We start from the raw sequence: 27384 nt of genomic DNA, 5'->3' as shown, positions 1-27384 counted from the left end.
TGGAAGTATTGCCAGCAGTATTGCCACTGTAATGTTCAACAGTACGTTTCTAAAGTTTGTGGACTGTGTTTAACACGCATCCGAACTCTAATGTGTACTGCGCTGGTAAATGATTGAGCACAGCCTGGCACCACCCCAGAAACCAGCACAGCTTATACGTCTACAAGGGTGGATATTAGATGTTTTTGAATGGCCCTTGGCGACTCATAATCCAGCAAAAAAGGAAAGACATTTTGTCCAGAAGACCTTTCTTTTCCAACATTTGATAAGCTAAAACTAGTGCCACTGAGAAGAAACTAAATAAAAAACTAAAGATAGTAATCACCGTGCATTTTTATTTTACAGCTCATGACACGGCTGAGTTACTGCCATCGCATTCATGTGCTTTCTCAAAATGCTTTAGTTTAGGTTAACCTCTCACACTGTTGTTTAAAAAAATAATAATGCAGAAACAGAAAACAGCAAAGAAACAGACTCAGAAGCAGACACAGAGGAAACATACAGAAAAGGAGCGGCTCAGGAGCAGATTCTAACGTACGCCAGCTGCCGTGTGTTTACAGTGTGTTTGTGATGCGTATTGTGTTATAGCTCTGTTCCTGTATCATCTCTCTGTAGATGGGATATCACATTAACTTTTAGAACATGAAAAACAGAATCCTCATGTCTGTTTTTAAGCAGCAGCGGGACACAAAATGCTTTTGCGGTGTATTTCTGACGAGTGTCCTCCTTCTCTCCACAAGCCCTTCTCCGAACTCTCCGTGACCTTTTCAATCCGTCCAGGTATCCGCCTGTTAGACGGCTCCGTCACCGACGCCATGGAGGCCACAGCTCTGACCTTCAACATCCACTTCATCGACATCTACGTCTGCAGTTGGGGCCCGCGGGACGACGGGGCCGAGATGGACGGGCCGAAGAGCCTGACAAAGCAAGCCCTTCGGCTAGGAGCTCACAAGGCACGGCTTTCATCTCCGAGCTCACACGGCTATCTGTCAGATGGAAAGCAGGCGTCCACACTGCCAGTGAAGCCGAGATTGGGAGGACAAAATGTCGAGCGTTGGATTACACAGATGGATTTAAATATACACTTGTGTATTTTCCAGATCTCAGAAAATGTTCATTGAATTGAATCATACGTTATTATGGCACAAAGTTTTCAAGAAACAGAAGCACAACACTCATGGTTAACCTACAAAATATGGCTGAAATCATCTGTGAATTTATAGAAATATGAAACATTTGCGCTCCCACATTTTTCCATCCAGATTTCAGCATATCAAAACAAGCAAAAACAGAATTTCATTTTAAATTACCAAAATGTTTCATAATCACTCGTTCTCTCTCTTTGACGTCCCTCTGTTTGTGTGGTCAGGGCCGAGGTGGAAAGGGCAGCGTCTACGTGTGGGCGGCAGGTAACGGCGGAATGCAGCGCGACCACTGCGGCGCGGACGGTTACGTTAACTCCATCTACAACATTGCCATCGGTGCTGTCTCTCAGACGGGGAAGCCCGCCTCCTTTGGCGAGCCCTGCCCCGGCGTGATGGCCGTCACTCTGACAGGGGCCGGCGTGGGAGGCTCGCTACCGCTGGTTACTGTGCGTGTTCCACATAACACTTCTAACGACTGTGTTCATCAGTAATGAGGTGATATATGTGTGTGTGTGCATGGCAGCAGCCCTGCTCTCTGGCTCCTGTAAGCTGTGAGAAGCCTGTTAAAGAGCAGCCACTGGTGTGATATTTATAGAGACCTGCCAAATGACCTCGGTGACTGCTGGGCGCACACACACACACACACACTCGCACACACACACAGAAGCAAACGAGTGTTAATTGGAGGTAAAGCCTGGCTGCAGTGGCTGAGAGGGGGAGAGGAAGAAGTGTTGATGGTGGAGGTAGCAGCGGAAAAGCCGGGAAGGAGCGCAGTGCCAACTCCAGGGCTGCAGAAACACAACTGCCAATTTTAGCGGTGTGATATCACCTGCGTCTGCTGGGATGCCTGCCCTCTTCCGCCCCACGTTTGGAGCTGGTCAGACTCGACACAAGTTGGTTTTAATTATCATCGCTGTAAAATTGTGTTGATGCGTTCTAATGAGAGAGAAGGCCTGCTGCTGGTGCTGTAGCTGCTGCAGTGTAGGGACCAGATTTGCTTTTCCAGAAACCTCCCACAGAAATCCATTTTCAGAGGAGTCGTTGGATAGGACAGCTCACACACTCCCATCTTTTTTCTCTGTGTGCTGATGCAACATGCGCATATCTTGTAACATATTCGCCCTGTTATCTGTCCAGGTGACGGTGACCAGCGTCGCTGATGGCTGTGTCACACACTTTCCAGGAACATCCAGCGCTGCTCCGATTGCTGCAGGAATCCTGGCTCTTGTCTTGGAAGTAAAGTGAGTGTCTGTCTGCCCTGCCGTACTGCACGCCACCACTACGACAATAAACGTGGTACCTTGTTGATTCTTGTAGGCGCTCAGTGTGTTGCTCAAGGACACGTCAGCAATGTGTCAGTCCCCAGCCGCGTGGCGCTTGCTTTATGGTTGTGATGATTGATTGGCTCTGTTTTCTGCCAAATGGTCTTGTCAGTGTCATTTTGTCTCATATTTAAGACCACATTACCCATGTTCCCCCCTGTGCTTTGTGCTATAGAAGAGTTTTTGCTATTTTCGCCCGTGTCCCTCCTTAACACATTGTCTTTGTCTTGTCTGAAGAAGACAGCTTTGTTAGAAGTAATTTTCTCAGTGTGTGCTGTTCTGAAATGTTCAGCTCTGTTCCTCGTGGAAGCACAGTACCCTCGTTCTATTTTGTGCACTAAAGCAGTCTCCCCTTCTGCTGTAAAGCAACACAAATCTAACTGATCTCACACAACCTGAAGTGTTCAGTTCAACAGAGACTAGGGCTCCAACTCATGATGATGAAGCACACCAGCGGCATGGCTCAGTGATGCCATTGTTGATTGGTCGGTCAGCCCAGCACTTTGGTCCAGAATTAAATATCTCAAAAACTACCTGAAGGATTGGCATAAGATTTGCTGTAAATTTTCATGGTTTCACATCTATTCTGATGATCTCAACTTTTTCTTTGGGTCAAAATTTTCATCTGTTCAAGTTTCAAGCTCATCATCCTCAGCTGAGCTAGATCATGGTAAAAACTACACCTGATAAACATCACAGTGTTAACACTGTCATTGTGAGCATGCTGACTTTAGCTTTTATCTTTTAGCACCACTAGCCCAGCCTCACAGAGCCACTGTTGTGGCTGCAGGCAGTCTGTTTCTTTAGCCTTTCACCTCCCTTGATTTCTGCTGTTGCGTACTGAGCAACAGTGCTGAATAACACAGCGCCCCCCTCCCGTTGTGTGCAGTAAAGCAGCGGACCTCTCTGCTGTACAGTAAATCAATTCGACACATTGATTCCTCTTCAGTTAATCTGTTAATTATGTTTGTGATGATTAATTAACTGTTTTGTGTGTAAAATGTCAGAAAATAATGAAAAAGTGCCCATAACAGTCTCTCAGAGCCCAAAGTGACGTCTTCAAATAGCTTTATAAATGACTTAAACAATTACTCTATTATCAAATTACTGGAGATTGATTCTCAGTCGGTTGACTTGTCAAGTAACTGACGAATCATTTCAACACTAAAAGACGACTGCAAGAATTTTTGCATTAGAATTCTGCGCCTTGCACCTTTGAGCTGCACCTCGTCTCTCCTGCCCATTTCCCCTTCTCTCTGTTTTTTTAGTCCCTCCTTTGATGTAGATCATCTATTGCTCCTCTGTCTGAATCTCCAAATATATCTCCTCGCTCGTTTTTCTCTTCTCCCTCCTTTGTCTCGTCTGCCACTTCCTACCATTTCCCAAGCCCCCTTTTTCTTCATCGCTCCCTCGCCAGCTGTCGGTGTGGCCTCGGGCCTGGTGTTTTGTGGTGGTATCAGCGGCGTCTACGCCTCCTTCATGTTATGGATGGTACTAGAGGCCGGCTTTACTGCTCCAGCTGTCATGCCACGGCGTCTCAGTCTCAGTCGCTTGGCTGTAAAATGGAGCGCGGGTCCCCTGGGCGAGGCGACTCCCAGGACATTACTGTTAAAGGCTTTGTCGTGACCCACTGCGACTGACTAAACTATATATCACCTCTCTCACTCAGATCAGCAGCATTCAGCTCACGTCTTTATGGAGCTGGGTTCTCTCTCTGTCTGTGTTTCTTTCTGTTTCTCTCTTTCTCTGTTTCTCACACTTGCTCATTCTGTGTCTCACCCTTTCTTTCCACATTTCACACAGCCACACTCACTCATATATTCTGCCATTCTTCGTTCCCTCTGATCCCCATTCATCAGAGACAACCTGCCTCATATATAGCACCCACAAGCACCTAAGCATTTGCATATAGAGACACATATCTTTGTGTTTTCGTGCCACTGAAGCGTTTCCAGATTTGTACTTTTGTCAGTCTCAAATTCTCTGGAACAACATTAAGACCATCTCAAATCAAATCAAATCGGGTTAAAGCAGGCGTTGCCAGCCTTCCAGCATCCTAAGGGGTCCCAAGATTAACTGAAGGGACCAGCAGATAATTAAAGGGATAAGAACACCTTTTCAGGTCTCAAAAAAACCTTCCGATCCAAAGTCCAAGAATGAAAGATCAGTCTTTGCTAGGACTGTGTATTACTGATAACTGTGCCACACTAAGGACATTATTGCTTCATTTTTAGGGGTCACACATGTTTAGGGGTCGAACTTGTTTGGAACTTTAGGATTTCGTAAGCAGCCCCTATTCTGGTCACAACTTCTGTGACTGTGAATGGCTTCAAATAGCAGCAAAATAGTTTCAAAATAACAAGAAGGAAAAGCAACCGAAGCAAAAGTTTGGGTACCCTGCATGGTCAGTACTTAGTAACACCCCCTTTGACAAGTATCACAGCCTTTTGTGTCCAGCTACAAGGATTTTCGCCCATTCTTTTGCAAAAGGCTTCTAGTTCTGTGAGATTCTTTGGCCATCTTGCATTTGCAGTGACATGTAGGTCTGGGAACTGTGAGGGCCATGGCAAAACCGGCAGTCCATTGTGGAATTCGAGGTGTTTAGGCTCACTATCCTGTTGTAGAAGCCAACCCTTTTGTCATCGTATTTCTTACACTGGATTTTGTTGCAGGATGACTCTTCCATGAAGGTCATATGTGCAGGTGATGCTGCACAGTAGAACAGTGCACCACCTCTTCAGAGTCTAACAGGTTTTGGATTCGCCTCTCCAGCAATCAAATGGGCAGTTGTCTCAGAAAGTTTTGCTGGTCGTCCGGACCGAACTGCCAAACAGCTATCTGACAATGCTTTGCTGTCGCCTTTTCCTGCTTTGTGGTCATCAATTATTTTAAGTGTTAGGCAGCTGCTTAGAGGAGCCTCTGGTTCTGATTGTTGAGACAAGGTTTGAGGAGTCACAGTATTTCTAAAGGTCTTAAATTTGCATCACTTGACCTGTCCTAAAGACGGTTGTGATTGAGCCACAGCACTATGAAGCTAATTACCTGATCTTGGTAAAAGTTATCTGAGAGCTAAAATGCCTTGGGATGACCAAAGTTCTGCATGCCACTGTGTATTGATGGCCCCCACTTTGATCCAGACTACAGTAAATATCTCAACAGCCATTGGACGGATTGCCATGAAATTTGGGACAGGTGTCAGTGGTGCCCAGAGGATGAATCCTAATGACTTTGGTGATCTCACTTTTCCTATAGCAACACTTTCTTCATCTACCCAGTGAAAAATCTCAATATCTACCAGATGAATTGGCACAAACATGGCAAACACCATACCTGCTAAACATGAGCATGAGCCTGTTTTCTTTCTGACATTAGCATTTAGCTCAAAACCTCCTCAACTTTTGTAGACTTGATAATAAAAGTCTAATACTAGTCTAAATAGTCTAATTAATCCAACTCACACAAATGCCACTGGCACACAGGCCATTTTAGCAAGCATCTTCTGTAGACTTGCTATATTTGCACATACCTGCAGTTCAGTTAACAGACAGATTTAATCCCTCCGTCAATCACTCTGTTATCTCCACCTCCAGTTTCTCTTCATGCGACTACACTCTCCAGAATTGGAGCCTTTCTGTGTCCAATGAGAAATTCTCAAAGTTTTCTTGCAATCTTTTGCTTCATCTTTTGTTAATTTGTCAAAGAAGTGAGCAGATTGGAAAAATGCAAACACTGTAACTAGGGCTCCACAGCATATTATCACACTGTGATAAGACGCTAAATGTTTATGAAATTGCACAGACGTGGAAATGAATCATCTTTGTCATTTCTGATGCAGTATGATGTGAAGGTTTTCTGCAGGGAAAAGCCGATATTGCAACATACATTGTTGATATAAAATGGCAGAGAGCCTAAATGGGCGTATAGTGTGTTGTTGTCTATATTACCAGAAGACCTGTAAGTGCTGCCCCCACAGTGTCAAGGTGTCACTGTCTATCTGTCTCTCTGACACTATGTTGGCCTGTCTGTCTCCATCCGTCTCCATCCATCCGTCTTGACGCCTGTCCAACAAACCATCAGGGTAAATCAATTCTTCGCTCATCCTGTTTGTCAGTCTGTCTCTCTCTGTTTCTTTGTTCGTTTTATCACCGCGTCACCCTCTCTGTCACTTTATCTCTGTTTCTCTCAACCATTCAATCATCCGGTCTATCCATTTGTTCAGATGGAGCTGAACATTTTGTTTTGCTGTGATTCCACCTCGCGTTCTGGGATTGTACACCTGCAGAAGTCCATTTCCCTCTCCATCCCTTCCAGTGTATTAGGCTTGCCTGGAAGGATGGATTGTCTCCTCCTTAACCCCAGCCGCCCTGCGCTGTGATCAGGTGAACTATTTTGGGCAAGTCCTTTCACTTAATGACACAGCAGCGATAAAAAAAAATATAAAGAATCTTTTAACCTCCTTTAACCTGTTGGTCCATTTTGCAGTTTAGTGACAGGAGACGTCAAAGTCATCCACTGTGGCTCTAGTGCTCCATGCTTACTCCATGCAGAGTAATAATGGGTCAGCTGCAGTAACCAAAGTAAAAGGTTTCCTCTTAGTTAATACAGATTGTTAATGGATTTTATTGTGTGTCGTCTCAGTTCTGAAAATATAGAAAGTACAGTAAGCCTGATTAACTGTATATAGCAGTTACATAAAACCAGCCAAGCAAAGGTAATGAATGTAATTCTTATTTTCATTCTTACATATTAAATCTATCTACACTGAATGATCACTTCATATTGGGACTACAACCAGCATAGTAGTATAGTCATGTATTGTGCCACATTTCTACACCCAAAGAAATATTTTCCATCATAGTAAATTCACTTCCTTTCTCCCACTTTCTCTTTCTGTCTGTTTCCATTGATTGAATAGGAGAAATAGTGTATATAATGTTCTCTGTGGGGAGTTAAGGAGTAATCAGCCAGTGATCTCAGTGGGGAGAGTACATGGAAAAGTGAATCCACTCCCTCTAATTGGTCTTAACTCAAACGCACACACTCGTCCTCAGTGAGAGCGCCTCCTGCGCTAATGGTTTTCATTTGGAATGCATTGAAGGTCACTGGCATGTATGACCTCTCACGCAAAACACACAGAGCTTTCTGGTATGACTTGTATGTGATGATGCTGATATACTCATAATCACATTCCTGTGAAACTCTCTTTGGTGTTTTCAAGCATGCCTTTATACATTAGCCAACATGACCCCTGTGTAATGTAGGATTCAACAGTTTCTCCTTTATTTTTGCTGTACCCCACTGAAATGATTCAAACCAAGGAGCAACTGATGATCTATTAAAATGTTATACATTTAAACCAGCTTTAACCAGACTACCAAGAATTACTTAGTCACTAATTCAACACATCGCTATAAAACAATGATCAATCAAAGGTTATCAGGTTACAAAAGTATGTTACAAAAAATAACGTTATAATTTTTCTATTAACTGAAAAATAGCTTAAACTAAACTATTATTTTTCCCGTATAGGGGAGGGGTGCACAATACACAAAAATTGTGTACATGCACACACAAACAGCACGCTGTATACAGTATTGGTGCACAAGAAGCGATACACAAACATGCACAACTCTTGTACTGTGCATGCACATGGATTTATATATGAACACCCACAAACAGTAGAAGTACACAGTTTGGTCCACTCAAGGACACAAACATGCCCACACAGGCTTACACACACAGAAATATGTACACACACATAGATACAGACATGCAGTGTGTGTCTGTGTGCGTACACGTGTACTCATTAACCACAGAAATCAGGGCTACGCCAGTGGAGTGTATTTAAAGGAGATTGCAGGCATGCAGTTATTGGACTTAGCCTAATTGATAAACCCATTAGTAACACTTGTTCAGATAACATGGGAGGAATCTCAGTCTGCTCACAGTCACTCCAAATGGGTTCACTTAGGCTTAGAGTGCAGCACATTAAGAGAAGATTACAGAGCGATGTGGAGCGTCTTACCAGTCCACGCCTCGCTACTGTGAGATTAATAGAGACGAACTAAGGGCAGAGATGGAGAGAGCATTGGACTCTGATGTGCCACAGGGTGGGGACACACTGTATGTGTGTATGTAATTGTGCAGCACTCGGTGTTCTGCGTGTCCGTGGGAGTGTTTGTATGTTTATCATGTGTGTTTCTGCAGTTACGACACAGTGGATGATTGGCTTTTCTCGTGTGAATATGTTAGTGCATATCCGTGTGTATCTGTGTGTGTGTCTGCTTTTACCTCTGCTGTTATGTCTCTATATGTGGGTGTTTCTCTGCTTCTCTGTAAATGTACATCCACGTATGTTAGTTTCTCTACCTTTCAACTAAAGCTGCGATGCGGCTCGGCAGAAGAGCTAAATGGGAAGTGTCCAAGCAGAAGATGTGTTGCCTGGGATGAGACGGTGGGGTTTAAACTGCTGCTTGTTTTGTACCAACACATTATACCCTGCTGACTAACAAGCTTGACTGTTGGCGATATCTCCTTTAGTTTCTGTTCAAATAAAAGGAAAAGAACAAGAAAATTGGACATGCTGAGCTTCAGTAAAGCAAGCATTAGGGTGAATATAAATACATCAGTCTCTCCTGGCTGCAAATATGTCCATGATCCACGATGGAGTGAAGACCATTATTGATTTGAGTTGAAGCTGATGATGACTCATATTTATAAATTGGACCTTTTCAAGCCACAAAATTACACATATCCAGAGATGCAACTTGTCAAGTCAAGGTACTGATACGATACCAGAGCTCTTTTTTAGCAAAATGTACAATCTGGAAACCTCTCTGTTTGGAATTGATTAAGATATGTGTAATACTAACGTGAGCATCAGCCTCATAACAACATACACAGCATCACAGTCAGAGATGCTGTGTCGGACGTGTCTAATACGTGTTACGCATAAACTAAATGCTGTACGGTTGCTGGTGTTAAGAACAGATACAGACCTTAAAACAGCATTGAGTCTTGTACTAAAAGTTGTTGCTAATAAAATCTAGCATCAATGCTATTTCCTTGCCCGTTCCCCATTATGAAACTTTGTTACACACGTCCATGCAAAGACACATTCCTCATAAAATGAACCTTAACTTACAGACAAAATTGAACAGATGAATAACCGTAAAAGACTGTATTTAATGTGGAATGGGGAAGTTTAACCAGCACCCCCTGCAGTAAATTATAGTTAGGGATGGCGTTCATCTTGATCCAACGAACCTGTCCTTCCAACAAAAACGGCAGCGTCATTTCAGCGAAAGCACCAAAGCAACATATTTTTACGTTCAAGTGACAGAGCTACTGCTGCTAAACTACATCACACAAAGGTTACATCAAACCATAACCATAATGTTGTCACGTCATAAAACCGACCCTTTCTTAAACAGCGATTTGTAACTGTTTTAGAAGGCACTGACAAATGTCATCCTGTCGACGTGGGCATCAGATCAGAAAATAAGGGCAGTTACAAACAGCGTATTATGTCATTTAAGTTTCAGGACGTTTCCTGTATAATGTGTGTGTTTACAATGTGTGTATAAACCTCCAGTGAAACTCTGATTCTTCTGGTTAGAATGGAAAGAAAAAGAAGTTATGTGATATTCAATCCACATGACACATCATAGTCTATATATTATATAGTATCAATGAATAATGCAATAAGTGTGTGATCAAATCTACATAAAACTAGAAGCTCATGACATTGACTGGATGATATCTGATTTGCAAAAGGCAATTACTGGAAAAGTGATTGATCCTATGTTACATATTTCCATCGTTCTTACTACTTCCAGCGTTTGCAAACATGCAGTACATTGTGTTAGAAAAGAATTAGGTGGCTTGTGCTCCCTACAGAATTTCATTTTCAATGGTTGTTTACCAGAAAAACTGTTGAGTGTGATGCTTGTAAATGATTGGGAGCTGACAGTGTTTTCCTCTGGGTCCTGGTCTCTCTCTCTTTCTTCACCCCTTCATCTTTCTGTCCCCTCGATTGCCCATCTTTCGCGCTCTCTCCCCTGGGCTGGACACTTTGTCCTTGTGCTCCCCGTCTCCTCCTTCTGCTCCTCCTCCTCCTCCTCCTCTCTGCCTGGGCCCAGTGTGAGTGATAAATTATTCGTGGGCATGCTCTGAGGGCCCAGGGCTGCTCATTCCTGCACACACAGGACTAGCATTGATCCAGCCTGTGGTTCAACTTAATTGGAAACCCAGTTACACCAGCTACAGACACACTCCGACCCACACAAACCCAGCGCGCGCACAAACAGATGCACGAACATGCGCTTCCAGACACACCATCTACTGTATAGTGGCATTAATGCACACATGTGCACGGTTGTACAGTAATACACCCGTGCACAGGTGCAATTACACGACGCACACACATACACACGCAATCCCCCCGTGCATTCATGCATTAAAGTGTTACAGAATTAACGTCTGCCTAAGTATCAGCTGCACTATGTGTGTTTAATGATTGAACATTGCACATACACACACTGCAGCACCTTATACAGTATTGTGCACACACACGTTTCCCATGCAGGCTTACACATCTACTGCATACACATCCAAACCCACACACACACACACTCCAGCATTATAACTCCAACTTTCACACAAGTGGTCTGACAGACAATGCAAGTAGATGGACACAAACCTCTGCGTGCACACACACACACACGTACTTTATAGTCACTAAGTCTGCATTCTAAGTAGCACTAAAGAGGAGTAAAAGTCCACAGTGGAGCAATATGGAGGCCCAGGGTTATCGATTGGGCTGAGACACTGACTATCATACAGCTAATAGATTACATCAGACACATTGGAGCGGCTCAGTCAATGAGGCCTGATCCTATTAACTGGGGATTTGTAAACAGTTGTGTGCTCACTGTGACGGCTGCTGTGCTGCTTTGTGAGCCTTGGCGAGGGGATGAAGGCTGTGAGGGTCTGGAGGAGGCTCTTATATTGAAGCACTCTGCCCCCAGTCTCCCGTGAGCCGCAACGCGGCCGTGTTCGCGTGCGTGCTGGACAACACGCTTTCATTTTACTTTCACTTTGTAAGAGTGATGTCAGTTCCTGGTTCTGGTCCTGCCGGAGAAGTCTGTGTTTGCAATTATAATTTTACAGTGAAGAATACAGCTTTCACAGAGTGGAATAATACATGACAGCGAACATGATCCCTTCACTGAGCTTTGTCAAGATTGAAAAGTTTTTGTGTTGCTTCTTCATGTGTGAGTGGAATGGATGATTGATGGATGAGTTGTTTTGTAAGATGTCTTTCAGCTTAAAGGCTTGGCCACACAGCGTCATTATGGAGAGAAATCAATTAATCGTATGGATTCAGTGTGATCTGTGGATTCAAATTGTTCACACTGACTTCAACGTTGGTAAACTTCGACATCTGAATCCACTGACGAAGAGAGAGCCATCTTGCCATTGCTCAGCTTTGAGGGAACAGGCTGTTTTCAAAGCAGACATTTTGACTTGCCATAGAAGGAAAAGATCAATGACGACTCCACCCTCATCATGTGTCCCAGTAAGCCGTGAAGGTGAGCTGGCATGTGCGATACCAGGAGCCAGAAAATGAGGTCTTGACAATGAGTGTACAGATGTTCTGCTAAACGAACATTTTTCCCTGCTTCAGCCTCTCCTTCACACTGCATTTTAGGTCACTGAAACAGATGATTTTTAAAAACTCTGCTTTCTGTGTGTCCTTTTGTCAATAGCGATTGGTGATATGATGATGTCGAGTTGGGTGAGTTGAGTGATGTGTCTGTTTGGTTAGCACTGCTAGGCCGTGTGCCTGAAAGATGTTAAATTTGTACAAATACATGAAAATAATAATTTTTTTCTAAATATGTCTCTCATAGCAAAATGAGCGCACAACTCAGAACGTTCTTCTGTGGTATTTGACGTATCGTTGATGTAGACTCTATCACCACCTACTGGCCTGCATGCTTGTTTGAAATCATTTTTGTGCTCCTGTGTGTGTGGAGATGTTTTGTATGATGAAGTGGCCTGTGGAAAACCAGAGTGTGTCGTATTAGCTGCTGTATAAAACCCTCCCACACTGGAGTCGCTGCTCCACAGACAGGGCATGGTTTGCACACAGTGAGACGTACTTGATGGTACTCACATGTTAGTGGTCAGCTTCTGAACTACAGTGCTGCAGTTCGCCAGCCAGCTCGGCAAGTAATCTCTGCAGGCGTCCGCTCCCACCCTCTTTGCAACTTTGCAGCTGAAATCTGGATTATTCTTGTAATAATTGCTTTTTTTATTACTACTGTGTAACATTGTTATGTCTTTTTTGTATGGAGGGGTGAAGTGTACACTAAAAATGGCAGATCTATCATGGTTGGTGATGCTATTTGTGCTCAGCTAGTGACAATAGTTGACTGGGTTTGTGGGAGTTTCACATGTTGACAGTCGTGTCTGATTTCATCACTGTGCGATTTTGCGTTTTTGATGCACACCAGCAACAAAAAAGCAAAACTGCTTCGCAAAAACACCCTCCATCATTTTTTCAGACGCTTTTGTATTTGTCTTAGCTTGTGAGCAGCAGTTGATGTCAAGCAAGGTTTGGCCCCGTAGAATTAGTTTTTCAAAAAATACTGAAAGAAAGGTTTATATTAAATGTAATGGCATGTAGGTCAGAAATAATTAGGGGGGTAACTGAATAGAAATTAGTCTTAAAGAACTCTTTGCTGTAGCTCATCTTCTTCTGCTTGAGCTGCGTACCAAATCCCATAAATAGTGGATTTGTGCTTTCTTGCAGCCAAACTGAAACCAACAGGAGGAGAAAACACATGGTCCAGCATCGATACAAAGAGGTAATGCAGAGAAGAAAAGTCCCACCTCTATGTGAGAGAAACCTCACAAGTTAACGGCTCAGTTCATCTTAAGTCCATTACAGCATAAGCAATACTTCTGTTTAACCAGCACGATGGTAGATGCTGGTCGTGGGGTTTTCAGATTAATTTCATGGCCCAAACCTATTCACATGTCCCTTCAGGGGCTGTGCAGCAAAGAGGAGTGAAAACATTAAGGGAGAGAGAGAGATAGCAGTAAACTGGGTTCTCAGCCAACAGTGTGTTTTTAAGAGCAAAACGACTTTTCCAAAATAAATAGATCTGTGTCGCGGACTGCTAGGAGGGAGAAAAGCCCTCGGTTCAATAATTAATTCCCGAGTCGAGGGTTTTGGAGAGCCGCTGATTGGGCTGATTCTTTTTTTTTATTCTGTTATGATACAAAGGAGGCCGTTTGAAGTAATTTGTCCCAGAGAGAGCGGCTTGGAATACCATACATGCTTTGATTTAGCAAAGCAAATTTAATTTTGTTTGCTTTATGCAAACCAGCCGGGGCCGCGGGGGTTTCTCTGATTCCACCAGAGGGGTGATGGTGGTGGTGGTGCTGATGATGGAGGTGGGGGAGTGCGCACAACAGAATCACGCTGCTGCCACTAATATATAATACAGAACGCACACTCATACACACAGACGCATGCGGTGAGCAGCAACAGTTCAAAAGTACAAAGCCTATTCTCCCCCCCCCGACACACACACACACACACACTCTCCAATCCCTTTGAAATCAAAGCTTAAAATAATTGTTTGTGCGTTGTGTTTTGTTTCATTCTCTCCGTCTATTATTAGTGTTACTGGTGTTATTCCTATCATGTTGTTTTAGCTGCCTGCTCTTGCTGCTTGCCGGGGTTTTGTTTTATGCTGCTAATGAAAGCTTCTCTCCTCGCTTTTGTTCTTCTTCGTTTTCACCGATACGTGAATGGAATACGTCTGTTTGTGTCTGCGCCTGATATTACCTGACATGTCTAACACTCCACAGCGTAATAACCGAGAGGCTACTTGTGATTTTTTTTTCAAGGACTTTTCTTTGCAGCTCTGTGCAGACACGCTGTAAACCTATGAAGATATACCTTAACGTGGCTGAATAGATACCCACGATGCACTGCAGTTATGTTATTAACGATGGGAAAAATGAAGTCTAACCGTGTTGCGCACCTTTAATTACCTTCATTCTGTTCCTCTGTACCGGGGAAACGACTGTACGTGCGCAGATGTTAAGCAAACAGTGGAGGCATTTCTTCTCAGAAAGAGAAAAGGCTGTTCAGAATGGGTGGCCAAGCAGTTTTCTTACACTACATTCAACTCATTTTCTTAGGGAATAATGACTGGATAAAGCAGAAAAACCCAATTTCCTTTATGCTTTTTATATCCTGAAAAAGCCCTCGTTGACGACCCTTTGGTCTTTTGTTATAGAAAACTGAGCTAATATCCTCCAGCTCTCGGCGCAGTTTAAAGGTCTTAATTGGATTCCATTAGTATATTGCTTGACATGACACTTGAGTCCGCTCTATTAGAATTCCCCTGCCTGGGATTAAAAAGAAGACTTTTTCTACAGTCGACTCTCTAGGCTCTTTTGTTAAAGTCTCAAATATTCTTTGTTGCATTCACAGTTTTTTTTAGTGACATCATTATTAAAACCGTAAGCTTGACTTAAACAGGTGCTTTCATGTCTAGAGGACCTGCTGTAAAAGGTGTGGCAGTGTCTCATCGCAGCGGTTTGCGTATCTAAAAAGCTCAGCATTAATTCAGTATAAGCATTACATGCGTGCCTGCCTGAATGTGCAGTAAGCCCAATAAACAGTCCTCCAGTCCTTTCAATGCTAGAGTCCATGTTGAGCTCCCTGCAGGTTTCTTTTCAGAGTATCACAGAGAGTTGAAGTGTTTCCTCTGTGGTTTGAGTCGGTGTAGAACACGGGCCGAAGGAAGGATGCGTTTGATGAAATTCTGTTTCATGTCTTCTGCCCCAGTCCTAACGTGACGTGGAGGGATGTTCAGCATCTGATCGCCGAGACAGCAAAGATCCCCGACCCCGACGAGCCCGGGTGGAACATCAACGCGGCGGGATACCACGTTCACCACAGGTATTGTGATGCATCCTTGCAAACATCCAGCGCTTTTGAACACTAGCATGTGGTATCATCACTGGGGTTACGCGTTCTGCCAACATTCTGAAGTCTCTTTTTAAGTGAGGCTTACATGTAAACTGATTGGTGTATTAATCAGTCAATTTACATATCAGTGGCTCTGCTTCTTAAAAGCAAAGTGAGCAACAGTGCTTGGCTGAAACCACTGATAACTTGTTGCTATCGCTATTTAAGTAACACAAGCTGTCAGGTTGGTGGCTGTGAGTCTTTAAAACAGTCGTTTGATATTTTTGGAAATACGCTTATTTGTGTATCTGCCGATTAGATGAGAAGACTGATATCACTCCCGTGTGTGTGCAGTAGATGTAAAACTACAGTCAACAGCTGCTCATTAGCTTAGCTTAGTTTAGCATAAGGACTGGAAACATGGGGAAATAGCACCTGGCACCTCTGAAACTCACTAATGTACAAGTAATATTTAGTTTCATCTGTATAAAAAACGTTAAAATGACAAGTTGTGGTTAACCAGCCATTTGCTACACTAAGCAGTCTTCATATCTTAGTCGCTGCGAGAAAGTGAATGAGCATCATTCCCAAAGTGTCAGACTGTTTCTTTACTGCAGGGAAGAGGTTGTGAGGGGTTTGCTATCGTCGCTGTTGTTAATTATGCGTGTGTGAATCAATGCTAGTTTGACGGTTTCTTGTTACACAGGATCAATTTTCACCTGTGTTATTATTGACTTTTAGGCTGCTTTAAACCCATAGTTGCTGTCAGATACACTAAAACCTCACATATTTCACTTTCACTTTCATTTTTACATTTGATTTACTGCTTTGTGAAGTGGTATCAGACTGGACACGCTCAGAATGGTGATAAGGGCATGTCGTACCTTTTATTAGGTGCATCTAAATTCTACATGTATGTGATCCATCATAATTCTTGAATGTGCCTACTTACATCAGTTCTTCCTTAATTTTCAAATAGCTGCAGTTTTTGGCCTGAGAGTGAATCCTTGAACTGGATTGAGTGGTGACTTTTGTTGTAAACAACATGCAAAACAAATTACAGATCAGCCAACCCTGAAAACCACATTCAGACTACTGCTGCTGCTGCTTAATAACATTAATATTAATAATAGTAATAGTATTAATATGGAAAGCTTTTAATGTGCTGCACCATTATTGTACCAGTATTGTGGACATCAAATATTCTCTTTACTGTTTGTTTACCTGTCTGTGTAACACGTCACACACACACACTTAACATATTTCCCCATATGGGAAGAATAATGATTGATTAGTTAAATTGTCGTTCTGTGGGTGTGTAGAACAACATGTGTCCATGGGGAGACAGTGGTTGTGGTTATGAAATGTATGATTACAGTAATCCTCCTCATATGCTGTCAGGATGTCAGGTAAATTAAATGATGTAAAAAAAGGGCCCAGAGGGTTTCTGACTTTTTGAGCCACAATAACACAAAATAGTTTAACTGCTTGTTTAAAGTAATATTTTTAATTTAAAGTAATGTCAAGCCAACTGCAGGTACCACACTCCTGTATCAAACTGAAGAGGTCAGGTGTTACTTATTGCAAGTTCTCAAGTGAGCTGTCAGCGATGAATCACAGAGCGTGCGTCATCTTCCACTTGTTCGCTACTGTACCGGCCACGCGCACAAACGCCACTTTAATATGCACACACACCTACACACTCTCCTCATATAAAGCGCCTCAGCCGCAAAAAGCAGCTGTTTTATGACAGTTGAGACAGGTGATCTTGTCCAGAGAGGAGTGTCATTGTAATCCTCTAATGTTATTATCACACCCACAGCGTGTCTGAGTGTCCGTGCCTGCTCTGATTTATATAGACAGCGGCTGGAGGAAATGGAGCCTCTCCCTCTGACTGTATGAAGCATGAACCTGAGAGAGAGAGAGAGAGAGAGAGAGCCCAGTGCTCCTCCAGACATCGTATAAGCGCTTTTACAATGCTTTTACAATGTCAGCCGGGCGGTGACATGTCGGTAATCAGTCATAGCGTTTGTGATGTTTGCCTCTGCTCTCTGTCTTGCTCACCTTCCTCTCTTCATCGTGGCTCTGGCTCCATGTCCTCACCCCTCTCTCCAGTTTCTATTCCCATCCTTCCTCTCCCCTTCTTTCCCCATTTCTTGCTATTATTCCCTCTCACTGCCTTCCTGTTTCTCTCCTCCATCCCCTCTTTCGCAGCATGCCGTGTCATAAAATAGATTGTAATTACTGTGTTGCTGTGAGAAGAATGGATTAATTAAAATATAATGATGCCGATCACACCAGCGGGCGTCTGTTGAAATCTGTCCATTTAGGGGCTGTGGCAGAGGACTTGTAATGCCCAGATCATACTGCAGGCTAATTATGAAGAATGGTTTATTGCATGGGCAAGGACGGATGGACTAGATAGAGCAATGAGCACAGGGTCACTTACCATCAATGAGGTTGTTACAATACATTAAAGATTAGATGTGATATCTATAATGAGAGGATCCATGTTTAAGAAAATTGAAGATAACACTGAATGCTTATAGGTTATAGCGCAAAGTTAGTGATGGGAGAGAAGGAAGGGTTATTTTTTCTTGTTTTTGGATTTTGAAGGTGAACACTGTGTGTGTGTGGAGTCTGTTGTATGAAATATGTGTTTTCTACATAGATGTTGTTGCCAGGTGACTCAATAGCGATTCAGTCAGTTTAAAAAAGCACTTGTTCCCTAGAAATGTCCTGGGGCGCACACAAACACGTACACATATATACTGTATGTGTATATATATATATGTATACCAACCCCACTGTAAACCTACCTGTGGCAGCATTAGACGCCCACAGCAAGGTGACATAAAAAGCAAAGAGGTCCTGAGACGGGTGGAGGTTTGGGTAGAGTACAGGGTCATATGCACGACCTTCACAGGGCAGATCGTTCATGTCCCACAGGAAACCGAAAATGACACCAAAAGTTAAAGATCTGTTCATCAACCCACAGCGACCGTGTCACAACATTAATGTTAGGCAGGAGCGGTTGCTCTGGGCAGCACAATTAGACGCCCGGTGGGTCTCGCACAGATGCACTGCAGCTAGAAACACATGCAAATAGACAAAACACAAAGAAATGAAGTAAGCATCCTGGCTAATTTTTTATTGCTCGTCAATTGAAATCTGTCATTTTTCGTGTAAGTGTTACATCGTCTCATTTTAAATAAGTAAAATCAAAGGAGGTGTTGGTGTAACCTCTTTTAAGTGTCACAGGGAGCATGTGCAGATTGAGGACAGATGGTTGCAGTGAAAGAAGCAGTTTCATGGCTTTGTAAAAGCTGAAGGAAAAATAGCTGCCTTATAGATGTTGGGTGGGTTGGCATTGATCTGTGTGTATATATGTTTGTGTGTGTGTGTGTATGTGTGTTTGGGGATTTGGAGGGTTGTTGGGTGGGTGGAAGGGGTCGCCCGCATCCCAGAGTTCCCATCTGTTTGACCTCCATATAGACTGGGAGCTTTAGAAACTCGGATGTTGGGGAGCAACAACCCCCCCACCCCCACCCCTCTCACCCTCAGCTCCCACAGCCATGACGACAATAAACATGTCAGCCGCCACACGCCAGAGCAATCTGCAATCAGATTTACTGTGCATGAAATATGGTGGTGCTTTTATTGGTCCAAAGACTTGTCACTCATAATTTATAGGCTGTTGCCAGGCCGGCTGTGATGTCAGCGAGCTCCCAGCACCCTCAGGAGAATCAGAAGGGGGAGAGTGAAAGAGATAGGGCTGAAGGGTGGAGGCTGGGTGGGGGTTTAGAGATACAAGAGGACAGAAAATTTGTGTGCGTGAAAGAGGGGAGAGAGAAAGGGAATGAGAGAGAAAAGGAGATGGAAATGGAGAAAAGAGGAAAAAAAATAACTCGCATCCATCCTGTTCCTCTCTGTGGGGACTTTATCAGGTTGAGGGAGTGAAAGTGTCAGTTTTTTTTCCAGCGCCTGTACAAATGGATCCCCCCCCTCCTCCTCCAGCCTTGCTCGCTATCCTTTGAACACTCACACCTATTGATCACATGTTCGAGGGAGGAAAAAAAAATTAATCTGCGATTCACATCTCCACTTGAAGCCTCCCTGACCCAGAAATAGAGCGTGGAGAGTCGGGTGTTAGTGGCTTGCACCAGGGGGATGATGTACGGAGCAGAAGCAGAATGTCCAAACAGGCTTAATTTCATTTAATCTCTTCTGATAGCATAGGTGAAACTACAGTAATTATCCTGTGGGAGATTTAGATAGAAAATAACAGCAGCGTGTTAGATCAAAGAAACACTGCCCTCTCTGCAAAGACAAAGTGAATATCAAGGAGAATGTGTGAGTGGTAAAACAGTATCTCACAAGGAAAAAAAAAAACTCGTTTGGCATTAAAAAATTAGATAAGATTCAATCCCTCTTTTGAAAAATGATTCTCTGTTCATGGAGAACCATTAGAATGTTTACATTTGCGGCATTTTGTTCCATATCAAAATAATTAATTGCCTCCATTTTCAAATTAAAAGTACATTACAACACAATTAAGGATGCAAATGAGTCTGTGCCTGTCGCGAGGAGCCAGAAAAAGTGAAAGAGTGACTGTGTTGATGTATGAGGGTTTGCATGCTTTTTTATGTATTAGGTATGTCGCAATGGATCATTGTGCATGCGTGTGTGTCTGTGTGTGTGTATTCAAATACAAAAAAAAAAAGAAATGTTTCTCTCTGCCTTTATTGAAGAGGAAGAGTCAGTGTTGAAATTACATCAGCATAGGGAAATAAATCAGAGCTGTGCGGTAATAAACAACAGAGTAATTAGGTCATTCTTTCCCTCAGTAACTGATCGACCGGAAGAGCAGATACTATGTTATTCCTATTGTGTTAAAGGCTCCTGTCACCGCCAACATAAACACAACACACACTTTTACACGCACATATTTCTCAATCCCTGCCACCTTTCCAGGGGCTCTGACCTCTGACAGGCCTGTTCCGTGAAAGATGTCTACATCGCTCTGGAAACCGGGGACAGTAAAACATAATTTTGTCATAACCTTCCCTCTTTGGAGGGAAAACAGATATAAAAGTATATAGCCTGTGGTTTACTGCGAATCCCCCTCACCCAGCCTGGCAGAAGCACGCAGGGCTGATGGATGCCGGGCGTCGGCCGACTTTTAATTGCTCGTAAATTTTTGATCCAGGGAAAACGCCACGTTCTCCTTGTCCCCCGGCGACATGGGTGACGGAGCCGCTCAGGAGGGAATAAAAGAGCCTCGGTGAGGATGGGAGGCAGAGAAGGAGGGACACAAAGACACACTAACACACTTGGAAGGATACAGCCACATATCAGCAGGGGCTCCATAGGACATAGAAGATTTTTGAACACATGAGGGACCTCTGTCAAGTATCAGCATGGTTCTGCCAGTATGAGCCACTCTGATGTGATGGAAGTTCCTCTTTGAGAAGGTCCACATCTACAAAAAGCAGTGACGGCTTTCAGGAAGTGTAATTTTATGCCAACCCTGTCTGCTGGAAATCTGCTTAATATACAACAGCAAATGTATGTATTTTATAGACACCGTGATGCAGTCCAGATTACATTTGATTCATACTGAACATCGCAGTTAAATGTGAACTGACAGCCCATTTCATGTGTTATTTTTTACAGTATCCTCATAGCAACAAAAGCATTGCTCAGGTCTCCAGTGTCAACGTCCTGCGCTCTGTACATCCGTTCATAACTAACTCCTCCCTACGACTTCTGTGCAGTACAAGGGAAAAAAATCCCTTAAACCATAATCCTGGAAGGACTCTCCCTCAAAAATTAACTGGCAAAACAAATGAGTAGTGTATAAACATAGTTTCTAGAAGCCAGAAGAGCTGCTTCAGACGCTATTCCTACTTGGAAAGAGACAACTTCTGCACAGCTGCAGGTCTTTATAATTGTTTTCATGTACAAACCCTTTTAAATGTAAGATATTGAAAATAGGGCCACAGCTTACAATTTTTTCATTGTCGATGAATTAGTTGTTTGGCCTCTATATTGTCAAAAAATGGTGAAAATATCAATCAATTCCCAAAGCCAAAGATGATGTCCCTGAATATCCTCATGAGATGTTCAGTCTACTGTCAAAAGACACCAGAAAATATCCACATCTAAGAAACTGGAATCAGAGACTTTTGACTTTCTCCTTCTTAAAAAATCTCTCAAACCGAATAATCAATTGTCAAAATAGTTGCTGATGAATTTGATAGTTGACTAATCAATTCATCAATTTGTTGCAGCCCTAATTGAAAATTAGTGTGATTAATGTGAAGAGACCCAAACAGATGCGAAATGGGGGGCAACACGGTGAAGACTTAGAAAAGTATATTGTATGAATGTCTCAACAGAGGATGAAGTGATGGTCGTCATGACAACGTTTCATGTTCAAAGTTCTTGTCTTATTCTGTTGAGTGTTTTGGTTTCTGATAAGCTTTAAACGTAATGGATGTATTCTTCAAAGTGGACTTCCCACATCTTTGCCCTGTGACGCGTAGCAGCATGGCCACCCCAACACACAGTACCTTGCAGTTTTTAACACCAGCTTATCCCTGTATGACTGAAAGAGGCAGCATTAAAACAGCGAGGGTCAGATTCAACCGGAGTTCCTGGTAAGTTCTGAAAACCAGACATTAAATATTGAATACACAACGAAATAAGAGCCATGCTGAGAACGAATGTCAGAGGTCAAATATTCAGATTTTAAGTAATGCAAGATTGAAATTCCAGCAACAACAGTAAGCACTTTAAATGTTTCGATTTGGGCTCTGGGTTTTGGTGGGATTCACTATTTTGTGACACTTTCATAGACAATACAATAATTGGAATCAATAGCTAAAATAATTGAGAGTTGCAGCCCTACTTCAGTCTGAACAGACATACAGTGAATATAAGAGCATGAGAGCTAGCCAGCCCTCTCGAGACTGTGCTGGTTGTTATTGTACTACTGAACTAAAATAACGTGAGCTGATCCGCTGACTGACATCCTCATCCTTAATGTCCTACACTCCTGGTCTTACAGCGTAGTGTGGGCCTTGAAGAGCACATATTAGCCGACCTCTATTGTGTCTGTAAAGGGCATATACAAAGGATGGTGAAGCTATAAGTTATAGATGGCCCTTTAATTTTTAAATAACAAGCGGTATCATCAAAGGAAAACTCTTTTACTCCATTACTCCTGTAGAAAATCACTGCTCAAGTTGTTCCTGTCAAGCGCACAGTGTGGCTGCAGAGGCTAGAGAAGCTCAGTCTTAAAGGAAACACGAGCAGGGTGAAGGACTGAGGTGCATTTGCACATCCGGCTCTCTTTCTCCTCTTCGACTGTGCAACAGTCCTTTAAGTGCCTGTACAGCACTGACAGTAATGGAGATGAGATTGAGAAATGGGGTCTAAAGACCGTCTCTGCAGACTTGTGACTGTTGCCAAGCCTAACAGATGCTCATCTGATCAATTTCTTACCCCGTTTGTCTTCCTCCCGAGATGAAAGTAAGAGGAGATAAATATAGGTTTATCCCACTATTTGCTTGTTCATTGCAGTAAGGTCCGACATCCTGCCGAGGATTTTGATTATTTCCCTCGACTGTGCCGGGCTCGGCCTAGCCTCAGATCTCTATCACTGTTTTCTCCTTTTTTCTGCCGTCTTTTTCCTCTCTCATTTTTCTCTGCTTTCTTCTCTCCTCCTTCCCCTGCTGTTTGTGTTGTTCCAGTCTCATTTGGTGGTTTTCGACTCGCCAGGTTTGGCCTGTTGTGATCTCTTCCCTCCTCACATCGATCCTGCCTCCATTTCTCCCCGTGGTAGCCACATCAAGACACACGCCGATCATCCGCAGGTCACGGTCCAGGCCGGAGGTCGGAGGGAGCTGGCCCTGCCTCCCTCTGTGTGGGTGTGTGTTAGTGGGGGCAATTATGGTGATGGGGGTGCTCGTCAAACACACCTGGCTGGCTTCTTCTCAGAGTCATAACTAACACACAGACATTATACACACTGCAGTGATGCCAGGACCTTTGCTCATATGTTAAACAACAAATCCAGATTATTGTCCGCTTAGCAAACACACTGCCTACATGCTACAAACATGGAGATATAAATAGTTTTCATCAGTTTCAACCAGTTGTAGTTGTTGTGTAGTAGACAAAGCTTGACTGATGTTATTTTCACATCATGATCCAGCACTGAAGCCTGGTACGTAGTAGACAGGAACCTGGCAAAGTGAACTAAGGGACCAACTCAAAAGTGCTTGCAAAACGCTTCAGAACAACTTTTCATCAACGTGGGCTTCCTCCCATTATAAACTGCAAATTCATGCAATGAATGCTATTTTCACCACCATTCATTTCCACCTGTACCATTAGAAATAGAAAATTAATGACACAATGCTGACCATGCTCGGTTTACCACGGAGAAGTTCTAATGTTAGCATGATGGTGACAGTCGTGCAGATTTCCTGATATGGCGGTCGCAGCGTTTGAAAAGCTGACTGACTGTCATACAGTCATCCTGCAGGCTGACCAGCACACAGACCCAGAGCTCGCTTCCAGCGGGCACAAAGGAAGAGAGACGGGTGAGGCTGATCAACCCCAGTAGTGTCAACCCAATTACTCATTCTCTTAAAGGGCTATTAAAACATAATTGCCCGGCGATTTACATCCAAGAGATAATTTATTATTTTCCATAAGCCCTTTCTTTTGTGTGCTGACTGAAAGAGTGTGGGGGGAGAGCGAGAGGGAGACTGTAATTTCCTGAGTCATGAAGAAAGGCATGTTGGCAGCCCAGTGTAATTGTTTAAACCCCACTCTCAGACACCTTCCAGTCACCCCCTTTTAATCCTCGTTATCGCTCTCATTAGCCCGGGGTCAGGGGTCAGCCAGTTCCCCCTAGAAACACAAACACAGCTCTGGGAAGAGGAAGGCATGGATGGTGGGCTGGATGAGGGGCCTGGAGGGTTGGGGTTAGGGTGGAGACGGAGATTTTCACTCCAGTACTGGCTGGCCTGCATCTGCTTTATCCACCTTTTTATTTGTGGAATAGGGTTACTTGTATTGTTTCGGGCTAATAAATCTTTATGACTTAAATTTACAACACATTTTAAGTAGTATGAAACAGAGTTACTGAGTCATGGAGGAATATTTTAATATCGGTGATAAAGTACTGGTAGTGTAGCAGATCCAGTGGCAGCAAGCCAAATGTTTCAGACACAGACGCAGACACAGACAAAGATATATGAACATAATAAATAAGTTCGATGAAAATATATAAATAGAGATCTGATGTGATTAATGCCAGAATTAGTCAATCTAAAAAAAACAGTTAAAAAGTAGTAGTTATTGTCTGCATGTGTTCTGATGTAGAATTTCCAACCTTTGTAATGTAACTGAGCATTTCTCAGGGTCAGAAAATGTATTATACCCTCTTTTTTTTTGCGGTTGTTAAGTCAGGTGTCCTTGTAGCGTAACATAACACAAAATCACATCATCATCATTTCTGTCTCCATTTCCTCATCAGTCTGTCTCTACTGTCATGATGTGTTCACTCTGAAGTGCCCTATTTGTAGATCTGACAAACTTCCACTGACAACTCAAAAATGTCCATGTTTTGTCAGGAAGTTATATCATACCTGCTTACTTTGCTTTAATTGTTCAGTGTGGAGCTGTTTGAACTCAGCTCTCTAAACCACCACAACAAGACCACAGCGTGGGTCTCGGTCTTCTTCTAACTGGACTGAGCGTCCACTGTCCAACACAGCATAGGATGGCGCCCCCTTTGGGTTGGTTTTATCTATCTCTGAGAAGAACGCCAAGCTTGCGATACATTGCAGCTTGAGCAGTTCCTATTCAAAGCTCGGCTCATTCATGCAGATTTGATGGCTGAACTTTTTTTCTGCAGCTGCTGTTGGTTTGCCCTGAACAGGCTATATGCTAAGTGCCCTGACGTTAGCTGTGAGCTAGCTGGACGCTCTGACCTTGCATATGGGAGAGTGTCTGTATCTGAGTTTGAACTCACCAGAAGCTCTGTTTCCCAAATTCTTTGCTCCAGTTGAAACGTTTTGACCACCAGTTATCTTGTCTTCACCTCATTTCATGCCGACCCCAGATGAATCTGCGTCTAATCGTGCCGTTGTCTTGGTGTGCGGTTGAGCCACCTATAAAACTGGTGTGAAACATTTTGCACATTTCTACATTACACTGCTGTGAACTCCAGAGAATAAACTCAGACACAAAATGTCACAAAATGCAACAAATTCAAATCATGATAAAATCTGCGATCGAAGACAAAACAGTAGGCGAACCATTCATCTGTCTGCGGAAGGTCTCGTCCTCTGTGTGTGTCATTGTTTCTTCATTTTCAGCCTGCACACCTCCCTCTCTCACTGTCTCTGTGTCTTTTCTTCATCTTGCTCTGATCCTGCTGACTTTCTCTGATCTGTCTGCAGGAATCACAACCTTGTTTTTCCCTCTAGTGTCCCTCTCTAATTGAAGCTAATAAAGATCAATTAAAGTCATTAAGGGCTTTTCTTACATAAGCCTTGGCTACTAAATGCATTAGCCTCTCTCCCCATATATACTGTAGTATGTCTTTTTCTCTCTTTCTCCTTACTTTGCATTCACAGGGGACCGTTGGGGTCTGTGGGGGCCAGGGTATTTCCAGGGTCACATCAATGAACAGTACTCCTGGCTGTTCCTGGAGCTGGCATTTAACCGCTACATCAGTGCCCAATACCAGTATGTTTGCATTCATTCTGCCAGTAGCTAATACTTGAGCTGACATTCAGTACGTTTCAAGTAATAATCACCAACATTTTTAGGCAGAAAGATTCATTTGGATGAATATCCAATTCATGCAAACTTTAACATTTGCAGTTCAGTCTCTGGAAAAATCCTCTGGCACAACTGCTGTTTTTTTTACATTTCCAATTTCCAGTACTAGAAAAAACGAGGAACATGACAAGTTGAACCATTTTTAATTAAAATCACTTACAAGCTCTCAGTCTTGCAGCGATATTTTCTCATTGGTAAAGTCTCTGATTCTGTGTTGAGAACATCCATTAAAGCTCATACTTTTTGGCTCTGGATGCGACGCTGGTTGGTCAGTCCACCACCAAGCCTTTGCTCTTCATTACCGTGAAAATGTGTTTAGATGTTCATGGTCCCCAGAGGATAAATCCCACGGACTTTGGTGATCAGCGAATGCCAAACTGAAATAGTACATAATGCTTTAATGATGCTTGAACAATATAAACACTGTTGTGTTCATAAACACTGTTCATGTCTCATGTAGTAATAGGAGGTGCATAAGGATTCACTGTTAAAAGCAAGGACTGCATCAGGCATATCTGAGAGATTTCTATTGGCAGCAAAGAATTTGCCATCATTCTGTCACCAGCCTCTGGCCATTATTATATTGATAAAGTTTAAAAGCAAAGTTTTAATCTTCACATTTGTTTAACTGTCTCGCAGTGCAGCTGGTGCGACTGCAGACTCAGCATATTACTTCAGAGTATAGCAGTGAGGTCCTCATAGAAAATATGTGCGCTGAGCGGTGTGGTGGTTTAAAGGAGCCACTGGTTCAGTATGTTTGGCATCACCACGTCACCGATCACCCATCGGCCCCGTAGCAGCTGCGAATCGTGGGGCTGGAGCGATGCTGCGCTCTCCGACTGCCGCGGCCCCGGACCACTGCTCTTACTCCAGACTCAACAGAAAACAGGCGATGTGACCGAGCGATAAGAGATGAAGGAGAAGTGACCCATTCACAGGACAGCGGGGAGCCTGATGGTGCTACCATGAGCTGACAGGACTGTCAACACACTTCACACAGCTGACTGTGTGTGTGTGTGTGTGTGTGTGTGTGTGTGTGTGTGTGTGTGTGTGT

At 43.2% G+C, this 27384-nt stretch overlaps 1 protein-coding gene across 1 annotated transcript in view; it reads left to right on the top strand.

The window, feature by feature from the left end:
- Positions 1-27384, top strand: part of LOC121610935 (neuroendocrine convertase 1-like) — a 158568-nt gene that overhangs the window by 91392 nt on the left and 39792 nt on the right. The window contains 4 exon segments of the mRNA XM_041943263.1: positions 781-953; positions 1370-1591; positions 2283-2386; positions 15342-15455. Coding sequence (XP_041799197.1) covers positions 781-953; positions 1370-1591; positions 2283-2386; positions 15342-15455 — 613 coding nt within the window.

This window comes from Chelmon rostratus, chromosome 8 (genome assembly GCF_017976325.1).
Source record: "Chelmon rostratus isolate fCheRos1 chromosome 8, fCheRos1.pri, whole genome shotgun sequence".
In the NCBI taxonomy this organism is placed as follows: domain Eukaryota; kingdom Metazoa; phylum Chordata; class Actinopteri; order Chaetodontiformes; family Chaetodontidae; genus Chelmon; species Chelmon rostratus.
The sequence above is the reverse complement of the archived record's forward strand: the minus strand, read 5'-3'. Positions and strand labels throughout refer to the sequence as shown.